This window comes from Apus apus, chromosome 2, assembly GCF_020740795.1.
Source record: "Apus apus isolate bApuApu2 chromosome 2, bApuApu2.pri.cur, whole genome shotgun sequence".
In the NCBI taxonomy this organism is placed as follows: domain Eukaryota; kingdom Metazoa; phylum Chordata; class Aves; order Apodiformes; family Apodidae; genus Apus; species Apus apus.
In genome coordinates, this window is record NC_067283.1 from 118,920,663 (window position 1) to 118,937,910 (window position 17,248).

Here is a 17,248-nt window from a genome sequence, read left to right on the forward strand (position 1 = left end):
AAAGAGATGTGGGTCTAGTAAACACACCAATATTTTTGAGCACCTTTTTCACCTTATTTCAAGTAATAAAAAAATAATTCTGTTGCAATATCAAATAGGATTAATAGCTATTTGTGTTTAATCTTCACTGGTTTCTTTCCTGTGGAAGATTAAATTCTGTACCAACATACTAAATTATTGCTTTGTTATTACTAAAAGCAGCAGGAGAAGCGATTTCTGTAAAGTATTCAGATGAATTTTTCCATCGTTTGGTTAAAAATTGTAATATACATATTTTTCTAATTTCATAAATGGAAAATGGGGTTCTTTCATTAGAAATTGTGACCCTGTAACTAGAATTAATCCTTCGTAGATTTAAAGAAGTAGAGCTATTTGAAATAATTGCCCGTGGTTGGCTTAAACTAATATTTACTAGTGAAAGCCTAGTCTTACTCCTTTTCTCCCTCCTTAAGAAAGAGTGGACAACTGCTTTGGGGTACGAAAATGTATCTTTCAAGCTGCTTTCAGTCTCCTTGCTAGATTTGTGCTGCTCCTACACAGTTTCACACTAGGGAGCAATGTGGGGTTGTCAGTTAGGGATAAACTGCTTTAGCATATTGCAAAAGCGTAGGCACAGACTTCCTAGAAAAATAAAGTTAATCGTGCCCATTTCTTTGAAAGAGTACCACTATTTAAAAGATCACGTGTAAGTGGATTATAAAGCATGCCAAACTGCAAAGGGAGTGGCATGTGGCAAAAGTAATGTATTTTCAAGTGATAGGAAATAAAACCAAAGCCTAATTGGGCAGAGTAGGCTTTTTGTAGCTTAATGTTTGGGGGATTGTGACGATACAAAAGAAATACATAGTATTTTAATTTGTATGCTTGGTAATGCATGTAACTTGGTATGGTAAATAAAAGGCAGCAAGGCTTTTTTATTACTTGTTTCAGGCATAATGTTTAAGTGTAATGTATAATCTAAGTTGGTTTAGAGCTTGAGATGGACTCTTGTGAATTAACTTTTTGAGGTAGTAAGAATCTGAATTTTCATAGGATGCCATCTTCCAGGGTGAGTTACTGCATTGTGGCAAAGATTGCTGCCCTTCTCAGTGCTTTTCCTACTGGCCAGACCTTCCCTTAAAGCTACAAATGTCAAATCATGAACGGCTGACATTGCTCATGTGAAGACTTGGAACATTGTCTGCCTTACACTCAACTTTGCTTATGGCTGTGCTGAAAAGTTGTTGTTCAGAATTCGAAAATAAATCACCAGACAAAAAAAAAACCCCAAGGATTACTTTTTAAAATTATATTGAAAAGGTAACGAGAATGCTCAAGCATGCATATTGATTTCAGTGACACAGTTGTATCACTAATAAAGGTGCAACCTTGAAAATTTCATACAACTAAATTTACATGGCATTACCAGATTTCTTGTGGCTTTTAGTATTTCTTGGCTTGGCTCTTTGATATGCTTAAGGGGAAGAAAAATAAACTACCAATTCTGATTTGTTCTAGAAAGTTGTGCCCTATATATAAACTGTAAATAATTGTAAAGGTCTCTCAATATGGCAAACAATACTATAGTGCTAACCACAGGGTACTTGTTCAATACAAATTTTGCAAATTACAGATTTTAAAAACTGGATTTCTTGTATGCTAGGCACAGGAAGTGAACAGTATTTAAAATGAAAACAACTGAGTATTGCAGTGAACAGTTCAGTGATGACATCGATGAAACCTGCATTCAAGGACTACGAAACATGTAGGATGCATGACATTATGAAATGGCAGATAATACAGAAATACATTGACTACAGTGGGAAAACAGAGGTTAAAAGTATTGCTCTGAAAACCTATGGATAAGGAGTACTTGCAGGTGACCTATGTCATGTTCATATCCTTTTCCTACTTAAAATAAGCGTTAGCCCCAGTACATAGTGGTCTGAGGTGCAGAGGAAGATAATTTTGTTTGGTGTCACAAAACAAATCTGAGGAGACAATTCAATTCAGTCACCCAAATGCAAAGCTGATGAGAAGGTTTTAAAGTATCTCTATTTTATGTAACATATAATTGGATTGCAGAACTCATTGGCACCGCTGACTTCTTGGGATCATAGTTTGCTATACAGATATTCCATCTTTGTGAGCTTCCCAGCATGAAGATATATGTGTTATGGTGACCACACATTTTCTCAGAAGAGGTGTTTCATACTTGAGGATGCCTAATGTGACATTGCCTTGAGGTGGGACTGATTGGTGTGGTGCTCATGCAATGGTTGTATCAGGTTTGCGTTAAGAGCTGAGTTTCCACTGCAACTGTTGCCCTAAAAAAATTTTAAACAGATGGAGGACAGGAACGTGGAGAAGTCACCTTGGAAGTTTTTAATTAAGCCAAGAAGACTCAGATCTTAAGTCTGTCACTCATGTCTTCCCTCTTGTGCTGGAGGCTCTTCTATAAAGAACTGTAGTGTTTAGCTTGCACGGCTCAAACATCTCCCAAGCTGCAATAGAGTTGTCTTGCTTCATGACTGCCTTGCTCCTTGCCTAGCTTCTTAGTAAGTGAGTGTATTCAGGACACAGTAGTTTTTTGCTACTGTGAAGAAATGCTGAAAATAGTTAGGACTGCACTGAATCAGTTTGTTTACATTTAGAAAACTAGATCAATATCTTTGGGGAAATAAATGTGCATAATTTTCTCATATAATGATTTATTAATAACTTTATTTCCTGTACCTTAACTGCATTGTTTTTTAAGATCCAGGTGGCTAAAGAGTATGTCTGTATGCCCATCAATTCTCCCTATGCCCAGGGACTGGGTTTGTAGCAGTTTCTTTGCACGTTTGTCTCTTCTAAGTGCAGTATGAATAAAAACCACTGAAAAAGAAATGTGAATAACACTACAGACAGTTACACAGTCACTGCTATTTCTGGAAGTAAAATTCTAATTTGATAAAAACCTTTCTTCTCCCCAGTTCAATGGATCAAACATCTCAAATGCCTAGACTTCCATGACCACAGCTAATGGGAGAACTCTTCCACCTAGAATCATGCTGACTTAATTTTTAGGGAAGAGAAAAGGAGGAGAAACCAAGAGGAAGAGGGTGGGGAAATGGTCTGACTGAATATGCGGTTGCAAGAAAGACATCAGTGCAGTGTCAAGCTATTACTTTTCTTCTTGAAAAGCACTGTCAACCTGCATTTTAGAAGTGTGGTCAGGCAGTGCAGAAGCAGGTTAGAATTTTTAATATGCTGCAAAGTCATGCTAGAGTCATCTTTTTCATTGCAGACTTGGGGATCTTTGTGTAGAACAGAACCGTTCAGAGGGAAGTAACTGCACCTAGATCCAATACGTTTAGTCCAGGCACTTGGCATTTGTGTAATTATACATAGGTTTTCCTGTGCTTTAGGACTGGTGTAAACCTGATAAATTATACAGACTTCGAAATAGGACACTTTTGCAGGTTCACAAACACTTAAGGTAGTTCTCTGTCCAATCTGTAGCAGGAACAAATCTGTTTCAATTACAAGTAGAGAACTGTGCCTCTTTGACATAAAAAGTAACTGTATATTACCTTTTAAAGTGGCTTAATCTTTCACGTGCTGATCAAAATACCTGCTGTCACAGCTGAACCAATGTAAATTGCTCTGATTAATATTGTATATGTACAGCCTGTGAATATACTTTATATTCCTTTGACATGTCTAGAAACAAACTTTACCATTTGTTGTTTGTTTTGTTTGTTTTTTTTCCCCAGAGGACAAAATTCCAGTGCAAGTATATACTATTTTAACAACTTATTCATTTTAGTGACAACTGTTTTGAAATATCTGAAATAACAATTGCTTTCCTTTTGCATGTAGATGTTGAAGACCTTAAATATTTTCTATACTTCCACTTCATGTACAAGCTTTAGAACAATTTTACCCTTGCTGTCTCAAGAATTTCTGGTCTTTTTGCTAGCGTTTTAACTGCAGAAAGCTTTGGTTTTTACTGGTTTACTGTACAATATTTCGATAAGCTAATAGATTAATGTTTGGATTCAGTATTTATTCCCTTTATAACCTCTTGCTCCAAAAGAGCAAAGCTTTACAAATCAAAGTTGCAATCTACAAATTCATTTCTGTTTGTGTCTCTCAGCATTCTCCGTCGGAACCCTTTTTAGAGAAACCAGTGCCGGATATGACTCAGGTTAGTGGGCCGAATACCCAGCTAGTGAAAAGTGATGATTATCTGCCATCAATTGAGCCGCAGCCACAGCAAAAGAAAAAGAAAAAGAAAAACAATCACATTGCTGCAGAAGGTCCCAGTAAAGGTTTTGGTAAGGAAGACTTTCCTGGGGGAATTGACAGCCAGAATCTAAGCAGAAACTCAGTGGATTGTTCCCAAGAAGAGAAGAAGAAAAAGAAAAAGCCCAAGGCAAAAAGAGAACCGAAGGATCCTAAAGAACCCAAGGAAAAGAAGGAACCCAAGACCCCCAAAGTCCCTAAGAACCCTAAAGAGCCAAAGGAAAAGAAAGCAAAAAATACCACGCCAAAACCCAAGACCAGCAAAAAGGCTAGGTAAGTCAGAAAGCTTCTATATGCGATCAGAGAAAAACAGCATGTTTGTGGGATTTCTAGAGCATCTGTGCTAAATAGTGTGGGTGGAGAGGAAATCTTGTTTTGTCGTTTGCCTTCTATGATCTACAACATCATGGTTTTTTGGAACTTGCGTACATTTCTCTTGTTTGGCTTTCCTGTTTATGGCTTCACAGTTACTTTAAACAAGCTGGAAAGACAGAAGGTTAATTTTTCTTTTCAAGGCATAAACATTTCTGGATGTTTTAGATGGCAAAACTAACTCTCTTCTAATGCTGATCTGTCCTTGTGTGTGATTTGTATATTAAGAAATTAAATTGCTTCAATATTAATGTAGGTTTGACCAAATCCAGAGATGAAGGCTTAGAGTAAAAAGGTTTGACATTTTTTTCTAAATAAAGAAGTTAGATACTTGGCATTGTTAGAAGTTGTACAGCCCTTACTGACACAACCCATGGGCTATAAGCTGCACAGCTGAAAAGGCATTTTATATGGATGTTGATGTATCCTCACTGTAGAGATCATATTCGTTTTGCTGTTTCATGTGAAGACAATTTTCCTTTGTGGATAGACCAGAGGCTTCAACCCTGTTGCTTAACTGTTTTCACTCAGCATCATGTCCCGTTATCAGGACAGGCTTAAAATGCTACAGAGTAGTTTGAGAAAGAACAAACTGCCATTACACATGAGTAAATACGTCATAGATAATAACATAGATTCTTTCCTTACCCCTCAACTCCCTGAACACTATGATTATAAATGTGTACTTGAAAGAAAACTGAGAGGAAAAAGACATTAAAGCTCAATATTTTTTTTTCATTTGTACCTAGAATTTCTTACAACTGTTCTGAATTTGTTCCAAACATCTGAATCTGTTTTTCAAGATGTGGCTAGCATTATAAAATATAACTTCCAGATGGAAGCACAGCCAGACTTGATTAATCCAAATCAGTTTGCAAAATCCATTTGTATTAGGGTTTAAAAATTGCAGTTAATGAATCAGCTTTGCATATATTCTACAAGAATGACTATTGGTTAGGTTTGATACAGCTATATAACTAAATGAGGCATAGATAGTAAGATGTTACCGTTCCGTTGGCAAGAAAGGTAAATTTCTATGTTAGCAGGACTGTGTTTCCTGAAGAATTCGTAAACACAGGCTTGTAAAATCAGATGTTGTCCTGTACAGGTTATATTAACTGTTCAGTAGATTATATAGATTACAGTTGATCACCTTATTCTATTGCAGAAGTTACTTTGGTTGTGTTCCAGACTGTCCTATGTTTGGAGTTTATATAGACAACAAATCATAGCTTAGAAAAACTCTTTTAAGTTATGTATCTCCCCATATGTATTTTTTGAAACCAAAGTACTGTATCAGCTAGAGTAACTTCTTTGTTCTGTTTCCCTATACTTATAGGTTTAATGGCTGACTAGGCCATATTGCATGGTATTGAGCATCTCCCAGCAACTTTTGCCACCAAAAAGCAAAAAAAAAAAAAAAAGTTTTTTCTGCAGAACTTCTCAATTAGTGAAGTTTTACAAAAAAGGTCTTGACTACAAATGAAGCTTTCTTTAAAAATCAGTGGTTAGCTGGCGTCTACCTCCAAAACATGCACTCATTCCTGTGGCTGTGCTGGGCATCACACCTCAGAGCTGGTCTGTTGCTCAATCCTAGTATCTCATTGCACATCTTCTCTGAATCTTGGGATATGCCATGCAGAGTTTACTTTGAAGGAACAAATCTCTTTCTTAGTTGTATTTGTAGGAGACTCTTGATCTTCTTTCCTATGCAATGACTCTTGTCCCCAGGTGGCTAGATGATTTAGAGTATTCTAGTAAGTATTAAGCCCTATTGTTTTACCTGTGAGAAATGTGCTTGGGTCAGCATTAGGAGTAGTTGCCGTTTCTTGTGCCTACTCAGGGCTGTGGAGAAAGTCCAACTTTCCCCATAATGGACTTGTCTCCCTATTACCAAATGCTCCATGGAAAACAAGGTTGTTTTCATTTTGTGGTCTTGCCAGCTTTAGTACCAAACTTCCTTGAAGAGACTGTGTTAGGATGCTGTGCTGCTGAAGAATTTTAAATCCGTGAAAGAAATTTGCTTACTTTGGCAATACGACAGACTGGGGACTCTGTCCAGTGACAGATGATTGAACCAAGTTTTTAAATAAACCAGTGGTCTGAACATTAAATCATCTGAGCCACAGTATTTCAGCACTGCTAACTTGAGACAGGAAGTATTACAGTAGCTGAGTGAGATTAATGCAAATTAATATAGATTATGGGATGATTATGGAGAAGTGCAGTCTGTGTCACGTCTTTACCCCTAGAGCTTGTATTGCTCAGTATTTTGCTTCTAAGCATTGAAAGGGGTAGTGTGATTTTCAGATTTCTAAATATTGTGTAAAAACTACCAGTTTTTATTCCTGAATAAGCTGCTCAGTTTTAATAGAAGAGTTTTGCTCTCATGTTAAAGTCAGGCAAATAAAGCCAAACATAGGAAATGTATTTATTGAAGCGCAACAGATTTTTTGACAGAGCTAACAAGTCCTTGGTAGTTGAATTTTGACACAGGCTGTATTAGAGTGTACACATAGATTAAAAAATCTGGTTATTGTAGTATCTTAACCATTTTTTAAATTTAATATAGTTCATAATTTAACCCTGTTATTTCAGTTCTAATTTTGACTAATAGTCTAATTGTTTTGCTAAGAAAAAAACAAACACAAAACAAAATCCAAACAAATGATAAAAAACCAGAAACTTTATCCATCACATCTCTGTCATCTTTGGTGTAAGCTGTGACAAAATAAACAGCCTGCCTTATTGAAATGCACCTTCATGTGAGGGACAACAGTCAGATGGGAAAGTGGAAGAGGCTGATGAATTTCATGCTTGTTTAAATTGTGCCCCATGACATCTTAAAAAGAAAGCAAGCACCCAAGTGGGCAGCCAGTATGTAATATACTGCATACTGGGTGATTTTGAAAGAAAGATCACACAGCACTGTACTATTGCACTTAGCCCAATCCTGCCAATACAGAAAGATAAATTTGATGGTGGCTGGAAAAAAAAACATTTGCAAAACTAATCTATTGTGGACCAAACTAGTTGGGCTTGACAGCAATATATAGGTATACTTAGAATCACAAATGAAGGCTTTTAACTAAGTTGTTCGGATGCTAAGTATTATCTGAGCTCTTCATGTTATAGAGCCAGCTTCAGGCACACACAAAGCAGGTAGATTTTTCCAAAAGTAGATGGACAGGGAAAAGCAAGTAGTCCTACTGAATTGCAAAGTCATGGCTCAGATGTCTGTTCCTCCTGTGCCTGTCCCTAGAGGAGATGAGGACCACCTGTTTGAGAAGATCATGCTGCAGCACAGCTGATACCTCTCCTGCTGCTTCCTATGGAACCCCAGAGGGTGGCTACTGATTACAGTGGGAGAAGCACTAGCTATTTGTGAGGGCCAAATGGCAAGCAGCTCTTTGCAAGAGCTTGTCCCTCCTCCCATCTCCTCGAGGCACTGTGCTGTGCTTTGCGAGGCTGCTCTTTCTCTGCTCCCTGCGGCATGAAGCACTTTCTCCTTCCCACACACACAGCAGCAGCCTGGGATGCAGGCTAGGGCGACTGATTTGCAGCTAACAAGGGCAGTGCTAAGCAAGAGAGTAATTATCTTTTTTTTAGAGGGCGGTGGGGAGGGACTTTTTTGGCTTACGGATTCGCTGTTTGTTGTATCGGAAGGGGGATGGCTCCTGGCCGCGGAAGCGGGAGGAGGCTGCTGGAGAGGGAGCAGTGTGGCCAGCAGGACGCAGCACCCTGGGGAGCCAAAGGGCAGGAAGAGAGGTCCTGAAGTGGCAGTGGCAGTTTCCACTCATTCTGAGCAAGGCAGGAAGGGGGTGCCTGTGGGAGAGAACAGGAAATCATGTGACATTTCCATGCATGTGTCCACTGAGGTGGTTCCTGTTCACACCTGTCCTCATCTCGCTTTTCAACCAGCCCAGCTGCCAGATATGTACCTTTACTGCAGGCAGGTCACATGGGCTTCACTGTTACCAAAGTGTACTTAGTAATTTGGCTGAGTTTTCTGGCTGGGAAAAAACCTTGCTGTCCTATTGTTTTTCCTACTTTTGTGACATACAAAAACTGGTTTTAAAAAAACACCATCTCTTGACTACACTAGAAGCTTCCAAAATAATTCTTTTCCTCAGATAAATCATAGAATCATAGAATGATTTGGGTTGCAAGGCATCTTAAAGATCATCTAGCTCCAACCCCCCTGTCATGGGAAGGGACACCTGGGCAGGTAATGCAGTTCAGATAGTATGACAGCTCTAACATTTTGAGAGGGTGGGATTATTTTTTTTATGGTTTTGATGCTCCGTAGTGGATGCTAGACATTTTTTCCAATCATGAATTTGTCACAAGACAGTATTACCAACTGGTAAAAAAGAGATCTGACTGATTTAAAATGTTTACATTACAGAAGAAAAGCATCATCTAAATCCTGATAGCCATCATACATTACACTAGTAAACAGATCTGTCAGTTTCCAAAGTCAGATGATGTTGCACAATGTAAACATACGGGCTGATTACTTCCCCTCTTAATCCTTTGAAACATTCCATGCTTTTTTGGGGTATTTTTGAGTCAGATGGTTTAGCCCTTTAAGTTCCTGGAGTTTGACCTAGCTGTTTCTGGACTAACAGACACAAAACACTTTGTTAAAGTTTGGATAGTTGTTCTCAAATTGTAATTCAAGCTTTCTTTTAAATTAGCCTATTTGCTGATTTCCTCTTCAGCCCGTTTTCCTTCATGTTCACTTGTCTGACCTTCTGCAGTTTGTCTTCTTACTGATCCCCTTTGGTCAGTGTGGTGTGCAATCCTCAGGGATAAGAGGATGAAACCAGAAAGCGGTATTGAACAGGTAGATTGTAAAACATCTTATCTGAAATGTGTTTGTATCACTTGAATGGAAGGACTAGCTTTAACTGAGAGTTTTAAAATATTTTGGTGTTTTTTGTTGCAAATGCTAGTTTAGTTTCTCTCAGGTTTCTAGTTCTTGTTGGGGGAGTGGATGCTATCTTGGCTCTAGTAGGACTTTGCTAAATCTTGCACGTGTAAAAACAAATATGAGAGATAGTTTTCTAAATGTGTATATTACAGTTGGCCTTCCTTGTTGACAGATTTGGCAAGTGCTATCAGATGTGCATCCAGAGTTAAGCATTGACATGCAGACCCTAATGGTAATGGCAAAGTGGTGTCTAAGAACAGCTTTTTACTTGTCTGTACTTACATGTAGAAAGATAATTCAGGTCCAAGGTAACACCATTCCTGAATGGCAGGAATACGATCTGTGTGAAAGTGGAAAAGCGGAGTCAAAAGTGGGTACATTTAATTGTCAGGAACAAATAACTCTGGCTCTGTGGGAAGATGGGGAGGAACAGCAGTTTCTGACAATTGAAGGAAGCTAATGCTCCCACCAGCAAGATGAAGTTCCTGGGTGTGTGATGCCCTGGGAAGCAAAGCCTTGCCTCACTCTAGGGGATGCTGCTTTTCCTCTGTGATTTCTTAGTTCTTCACCTTTCTTTCTTTCTTTCAAGAAAAGAAACTGTAGCTATGCATTTAAGAAGCGCAATTCTTCTGCTGGATTTAGAACTTTAAATTCCCAGTGGAGCTGTGCATGGGCTTTGTTCTCCCTGAGTTGGTGGCTCTTTTTCATGTGTCTGTTTCTAACAGACCTGACAAGGGGTGAGATTTGAAACTCCGTCCAAATTGCTTCCTCCCCGTCTCTGTTACCGAGAGTGACTCAGTATGCTGAGGCATGGCTCAGGGGTATCTATAGGTCATGAAACGCTTTTGCCTTGGAGTCCTTGCCACTGCCAGTCTGAGAGGCTAGGTTTCAGAAGAAAGGTCTGAGAGGCTAGAGGGAACCCCCTCTGTGGGGGCTGACCTGCTGCCAGGGCTGGGGGGGCTGCTGGGGTCTTTGTCTGGGCCTGGCCGGACGGCGAGGGCCAGGGAGCGGGGCAGGCCGGCCCTCCTTGGCGCTTCCCGGCCTGGCAGCGAGCGGGCGTGCTGTCCAGCCTGGGCCCCGCTGTTCTTCTCGACTTTTAGCCTGTTCTTCACAGGCGGTTGGTGCACCCGGGGCACGGTAACAACTACTGCGCTTAACTGCGCGCCGTGCGCGGATTTAGGGGGGTCAGCGCCGCGGTGCCCGCCAGCTCGCCTCACCTGGCGGCCGGCCAGCCCCCCCCGGCAGGCGCAACCTCGGATGGAGGTAAATCCCAGAAACACGGAAAGTGAGCGTTAGGGGGGTTGGTGGTGGTGTGGGTTTTTTTTTTTCCTGCGTGTGTGTGTGGAAGCGGTTTCGCGGTGATTTGCTGAAGGGCGGGGGGGGTGTGTGTGTGGGAGAGCGGGGCGGGACACGCAGACGGGGGCACGGGCACCCGGGGGCACACGCACGGCGCCGCTCAGAGCCGCCCGGCCGGGCGGGCGGGCAGGTGCCGGGCGCTGACGGAGGGGAGCAGATGGCTGCAGTCGGTGGCCGCCCGCCAGCGGAGCAGGTGCTGGTCACGTGGCCGCGGGTTGCCGGGGCGACGCGAGCGCCCTCGGCGCGCGGATGAAAGGCGCGAGGGGGCCCCGCTTCAGCTGCGGCTTTTGTGCCATTGGTGGCAGCCAGAGCGGAAACAAACGGGGGGGGGGGGGGGGGGGGGGGGGGGGGCGCTGTGGCCGCGCCCGCCCCCGCCGTGTCCGGCTCCGGCCTTTTATTGTTATTTCTCCTTTCGTTGCCAGAGTTTTGAGGTGTTGGGTTGGGGTTGGGTTGGTTGTTTTTGTTTTGTTTCGAAGGAAAGCGGTATCCCTGCCCTGCAGTTTGTTTGCAATACAGGTTGAGTGTCCAAGGCTCTGGGGGAGACCTTATAGCAGCCATCCGGTACCTGAAGGGGGACCTGCCGAGAAGAAGGGAAGGGACTTCTTACAAGGACATGTAGTGACAGGACGAGGGGTTATGGTTTTGAACGGGAAGAGGGGAGATCCGGGTTAGGCATGAGGAGGAAACCGTGCACTGTGAGGGTGGTGAGGCACTGGAAGGGGTTGCCCAGGGAAGTTGTGGATGCTCCATCCCTGCAAGTCTTCAAGGTGAGGTTGGATGAGACTTGGAGCAACTTGATTTAGTGAAAGGTGTCCTTGCACATGTCAGGGGGGTTGGATCTAGATGATCTTCAAGGTCTCTTCCAGCCCAAAACCAGTTTTATGATTTTGTGGAAACCTGTCTTTTCCCTTGTAAATGTTAAGTCAACGTTACTTTTAACAGAGGCTGCAAAAGAGGATAAAACTGCAGCTGAGTTGTCACACTCCAGAAGTGATGTGTAACTTTATTCTGGAGTTTTAAATTACAGCTCTGAAATAACACCTTCAGCAGGCCAGCACGCTGATCAAAATGAACAAGCTTAAATCTGATGTTTCTTTGAGAAGTTACATGGCTGGGGATTGTGAAGGAAAAACAAACCCCAGGCAAGCATCCTGGATATGAAATTAAAACGTTGAGAGTGCAGAAGATGTATCAAAGTACCTGTCATACTGTTTGGCAACCTGTCTTCACTGTTTGGTGGGTACCTCTGCATAACTCTGCTCTGCTTTTAAATGTCTCGGCAACTTTCCACAACCAGCCTGTCAAATTGGTAACAGGCCTGGGAGGAGGGGGTGACCACAGAGGGGAAAAAAGACTAGCAGATGCCCACACAAGGCTCAGAGGTTAAGTGTGCTTAAAATTACTAACTTGTACCATCCACTCCTCTTCGTTGTGATTTGAACATTTCATCCCTCCCAATGCTGAAGACCTTCTCAGTGCATGATTTGGTGATGATGTTACTTAAAGCTGGATTTTGATATGTGAATCCTCACCTATTTCCAGGCCTCTGAGTGCAGTTGGAGAGATGGGGTCCCAGCCTCTCAGGTATCAAACATTTTCACGTGAGAGGAGGAGGAGTAGAAACCCCAAAACCTTCCTTGGCTGTTGGTGGATACAGCTTTCTAGTATCACGTAGATGCTGAGTTACCAACTGGGTGATTTTTTTATTTCCCCCCCCCCCCCCAAACAAGATGTGGTTGCATGCATTTTGAGGCTGTATGGATACCTTCAGCTGACACAAAACCATCTTTCCTGCTTGGAAGTATCAGGGATGGTAGAAGAAAACAAAATAATTTTATCATCCAGTCCTTTGTGTTGGTAATGCTTCCTCTGGTTCCGGTCACTTGGTCCACGCAGTTAATGTCAAGACAAGCACACGTGTAATTCTCTCTTCACATATGGTCAGGTTGCCAAACACCACTTTTGGAAAGCACATGTTTTGAAGACAGCAGATCTTTCTTTCCAGTCTCATTTTTAGTTTCTTGTTGAATATATATTCAGTGTTGCTGTCTTAAGATCTTGAAGGAACGAAGTGAGGTGTCCCTTGTGAAGGAATGGGAAATGTATAGTGATGGTCCATGCATCATTGATTTTATAGTTATGTTTAAATAATAAGGAAGGCAGTTGAAAATAACGAAGTCTTTGAAAATAAGCATCTCACAGATTAACTGTTGTATTAAGCACTTGTCACATTTTTGCACAAATATTGATTAAAAATACCTCTTTTTTAGTAACAAGAAACAAGATTCAGAAACTAGTGCTGTGAAGAAAAAGGTTAACAAGGGAAAGGAAGGTTCTGAAAACTCAGATTTGGAAAAAACTCCACTACCATCACCTCATCCTGAAGATGAAGATGACCCAGGGGTTCAGGTAATGCTGTATCTTTCAAGTTCAGTGTAGCCTTTATCCTTTCAGATGCATAAAATGTTAGTTCTCACAGCCTTTGTTACAGAGATAGAGGCATGTGGGTGTTCTCTGTGTTGTTTAGAATGACATACCAAGAAGATGAGAACTGGAAATCACTGTGGTGGTTGTTTTACTCAAACAAGTATTCCTCATTGTGAAATTGCTTTACAGTATTTTACCTGCAGATAAGTGGACGGTGCTGTTGAGTTTTCACATGTTCTCTTTCATCACTGTTGTGATTATGGTGCCAACTTTTGTGTTCTGCAGACTCAATATACTATTATGAAATCTTGTGTTTCTTCTTGCATTGGCTTTACAAGCTTTCTGAAGTGTAGAATAAGACATGATAAAGCAGGATGTCTGAACTGTCAGGGACTTGTAACTGTACTGCTTTAATGGATGAAGGGCCTTTTGCAGAATTGCCAGACACTGGCTAACACTGGTCTTTTCTCTTGGCCACAGCACACTTCTCACCTTTCTGTCCAAACTTTATTTCCTGTAAAGAAAATCTGGAAGTAGAAGTAGCATGTATGATAACTTCTGTGTACTCTGTCATTAGCTGTGTCAAGAAGTGGTCAGCTCCTGGCTTGCTTCTGCTGGCAATAGTCAGAGTAGTCAATAAAATAATTTCTTTTTGAAGGAGTAGAGGCAAATTGTGATGAAGAAAGTATGAGACTCCAAGTTAGTCATGCTGGTATTACTGTAATCCATTGCACTCATCCATTGCATATCAGGCTGTGGATATGTTGCTTCAAGTTATGAGAGACGTCAAGACTGACAATCACTTGAGAATGGTCAAAGCAGCCTGGAAAGAAGGTTGGCAAACGGGTGTCCTAACACAGACTTTGTTTATGCCTTCCCTCTTAGTATTTTCCAGAAGGATGTAGAGTATAATGAAATGTCAACAACCAAATGTATTCTAGTCAAAAGCAGGAACAGAAAAGAGTGTTACTTCTGATTCATGTCAGCCATGTATTCTGAATTAGAAAGGTTGTGATATGCTATTTAAAGGTTAAAATGTTTGAAGAATATTTTCTCTACTGTGCCACACAAGTCTCTCTCATCCTCATTAATGGTGCTGACAAAAGATGCTGAAGAAACATTGGGTGATGACATTTTTTGGGTTAATTTGTAGATGATTCTGTCTAGTATTCCATATATATGCATGATTTGCTTGTTTTCACTTTAAAGGGCCAAAACCTTCTGTTTGTGAAACTCGCTGGTTGGTAAATTGTACAGTTGAAATATTCCGTTTGGTTACAGCATTTTCATCTCTGTTTAATTACATGTAATACAGTATTTCAGGTAATTTGTGTTTTCTTAATTCATTCTTGAGCTGCACAGGTTATGCTTTGCCCACACTTCTCTGCATACACTTAGGGAAGGGTTACAACCATGTATCCTAGGATGGCTAGAATTAATAAACTTGTTTTGCCTTTCCTGAGATTGATACTATGCAGTTGTCTAAAGCACTGTTGCATTCCTAGTCTTAAATACTGAGTCTTCTGTAATGGTACTATGTAGTAATGCACACAATTAATGCGTTGTTACTGTAAGAGAGGAAAAATATTTACTCTTGTGTGTTGAAATACAGATTTATTTATTTTTTTTAAATTCTATTACAAACCAATTACTCTTCCTCCCACCTATAGCTCAGTTAATGAGAAGATAATCCGATGCAGGTAAATTTCTGACAACAGTGCATAACAAGTGCAAAGCCTCGTGTGGATATTAGAGGAAAGAGCAAGTTAACCAAGTCAATAAAAACAAAATTGAGGATTGCCGTTATGTTTTAGGCTTCCTGTCTGTTAGAGAAATGGAAGAAGAGATTTTTGGTGCTACAAGTTAGGGTAAGACTTAGCACTGAGCCAAAAGAAAATTTATGTTTTCCCACCAGTGTTTATGGAAATGAGGATGCCCATAGTTCTGTGCTTCTATGATTTGCCAAGTGGTATCCATTTTCAAGTATAAGCATATTGTTACCCCCATAAGTTGAAGGTAGAAGCCACATCACCATTGTTTAAAAGCATGAGGTAAACTTAATCTCTGCTCAAAAGTTTCATTTTCAGTTAAAGAAAGATGTTCTAATTTTGTGAAGATACTTCTGTTTTTGAAAGTATGATTAACTATCTTAAAGTAAATATTTGACTTTTGTATGTGCAGTGATAGAGGCAGGTGCATAGATTTGTTAAAGAAGCTACATAAGTATTTTCGTGTACCAGTGAAGATGTGTGATAAGCTGAGGAAGATATAAAAATCAGTAGTATATCAATTCATAAAGGTGTTTTTTTTTTTAACAATGGGTATTAATTTTTTTAAAATACATGCATCAGTCCATTGAGATATTTGCTCAGTTGACAGTTTCTTTCAGCAGCCTATGCTCTCAGCTCTTCAAAATATACAAACTGATGCAGACTATCTGGGAATTGGAATTTTATTATTGCAAAAAGTTCTCTCTGGCACTGAGTGTCAAATTGCGAATTCTGTCAAATACATGCACGTGTATTTTACAGATTGTTTTTTGCAGCTTCTCTGAAGCTTTCTCTCATCCTGGAGATGAGGGTATGGTGACACAGGAGCCACATTTTCACATTGGGGTGGTTCAAGTTTTTCATGCTTCTCTAGTACTTGGGAGTCTTTTCCCATGCTGTGCTGCAGGATGCCTTTCTGAACAGTGCTGGGTCAGTGGAGTGAGGAAATCGTATTTCATTGTATTTCCTCTACAAGATAATCTGGGTACAACCGGGCGGATGGGGAGAGCAAGAGAGTGTGTTGTCACTGCTTAGCAACGCTGTGGGTCATGCTGCAGAAATGTGGTGTTTGGTTCCTGCATTGACCATCTGTCAAAGTTTGTCATAGATGTGAATTGAGAGGTGCACCTTCTTGTATTATAATTGCTTTCTGAGATATGCTATGCTTTTTAATATTCTAGGGGTTGGTTTTTTTTTATTTAGTCTTATGTGGGAGGTGAAGATGGGCCGTTCTCCACATATGGTTTTAGAAATGCTAAAAAAAACCCAAACCAACCACTTTCCAACTCAGAACAAGGATGAAGTGAGGTTTTTGGTTGGCCGGTCTTTTTTGTTGTGTGTTTTTTATTTGTTTTGTTTTTTTTTTTTAACCAGGAAATAGAAGCAGCTTATAGGCAGGAATTCAGAATAGTAGTATCTGGATTCTGCTGTTTCTATCCGGGTGCTGTAAAATGATGGTGTTTGCTCACGCGCTCATATTTGAGAAATAGGAAGATGTTTTCTCAGTTACTCTGCAATCTAGTGGTTCTGTTTCTGATGAGAAATATCAATGCTTTCTATTTAGAAGCGGCGCTCTAGCAGGCAGGTGAAGAGGAAGCGTTATACAGAAGACCTCGAGTTCAAGATTTCAGATGAGGAGGCCGATGATGGTGATGCTGCTGGAAGAGACTCTCCTTCAAACACTTCTCAGTCAGAGCAACAGGTCAGATATGAATGGACTGGAAAGATGGCTGTAACTGCAGCAGTCAGAATTTAAATATGGGCCCTTCTCCTGAGTTATTTTCGTCCATTGTTGGCACAGTGTGCCAGAAGGCATTAGCTTTTTACTCTCTTAAAGAATATATTAATTCATATGTAATTTTACACAGTTTTTGAAATTAATGGTCTCTACCTAAAGGAAACCTAAACTGGACTGGTAGGAGTCTTGAATTTACTTCTATGAATTCAGTAGTCTGGCTTCTTTGACTTTAATAAACCACTCAGTCTTGTCCCCTGCTGATAGGCACCATAAGAACCCCTTTATGAAATTACTGCCTTGTAGTACCCAGCAGGGTACACTTTATTCTCTGTGCAATGTAAATGATGGATAAAATAGTTTGAATAAGATGAGGGGTAATAA

The 17,248-nt window shown here is 40.6% G+C and overlaps 1 protein-coding gene across 5 annotated transcripts in view; it reads left to right on the forward strand.

Moving 5' to 3' along the window:
- CHD7 (chromodomain helicase DNA binding protein 7) overlaps window positions 1-17,248 on the forward strand; it is a 132,553-nt gene that overhangs the window by 69,550 nt on the left and 45,755 nt on the right. For all 5 annotated transcript variants that reach the window (XM_051609748.1, XM_051609744.1, XM_051609747.1 and 2 more), the window contains exons 3-5: window positions 4,121-4,542; window positions 13,204-13,342; window positions 16,694-16,831. In XM_051609748.1, coding sequence (XP_051465708.1) covers window positions 4,121-4,542; window positions 13,204-13,342; window positions 16,694-16,831 — 699 coding nt within the window. The remainder of the gene's footprint in view (window positions 1-4,120; window positions 4,543-13,203; window positions 13,343-16,693; window positions 16,832-17,248) is intronic.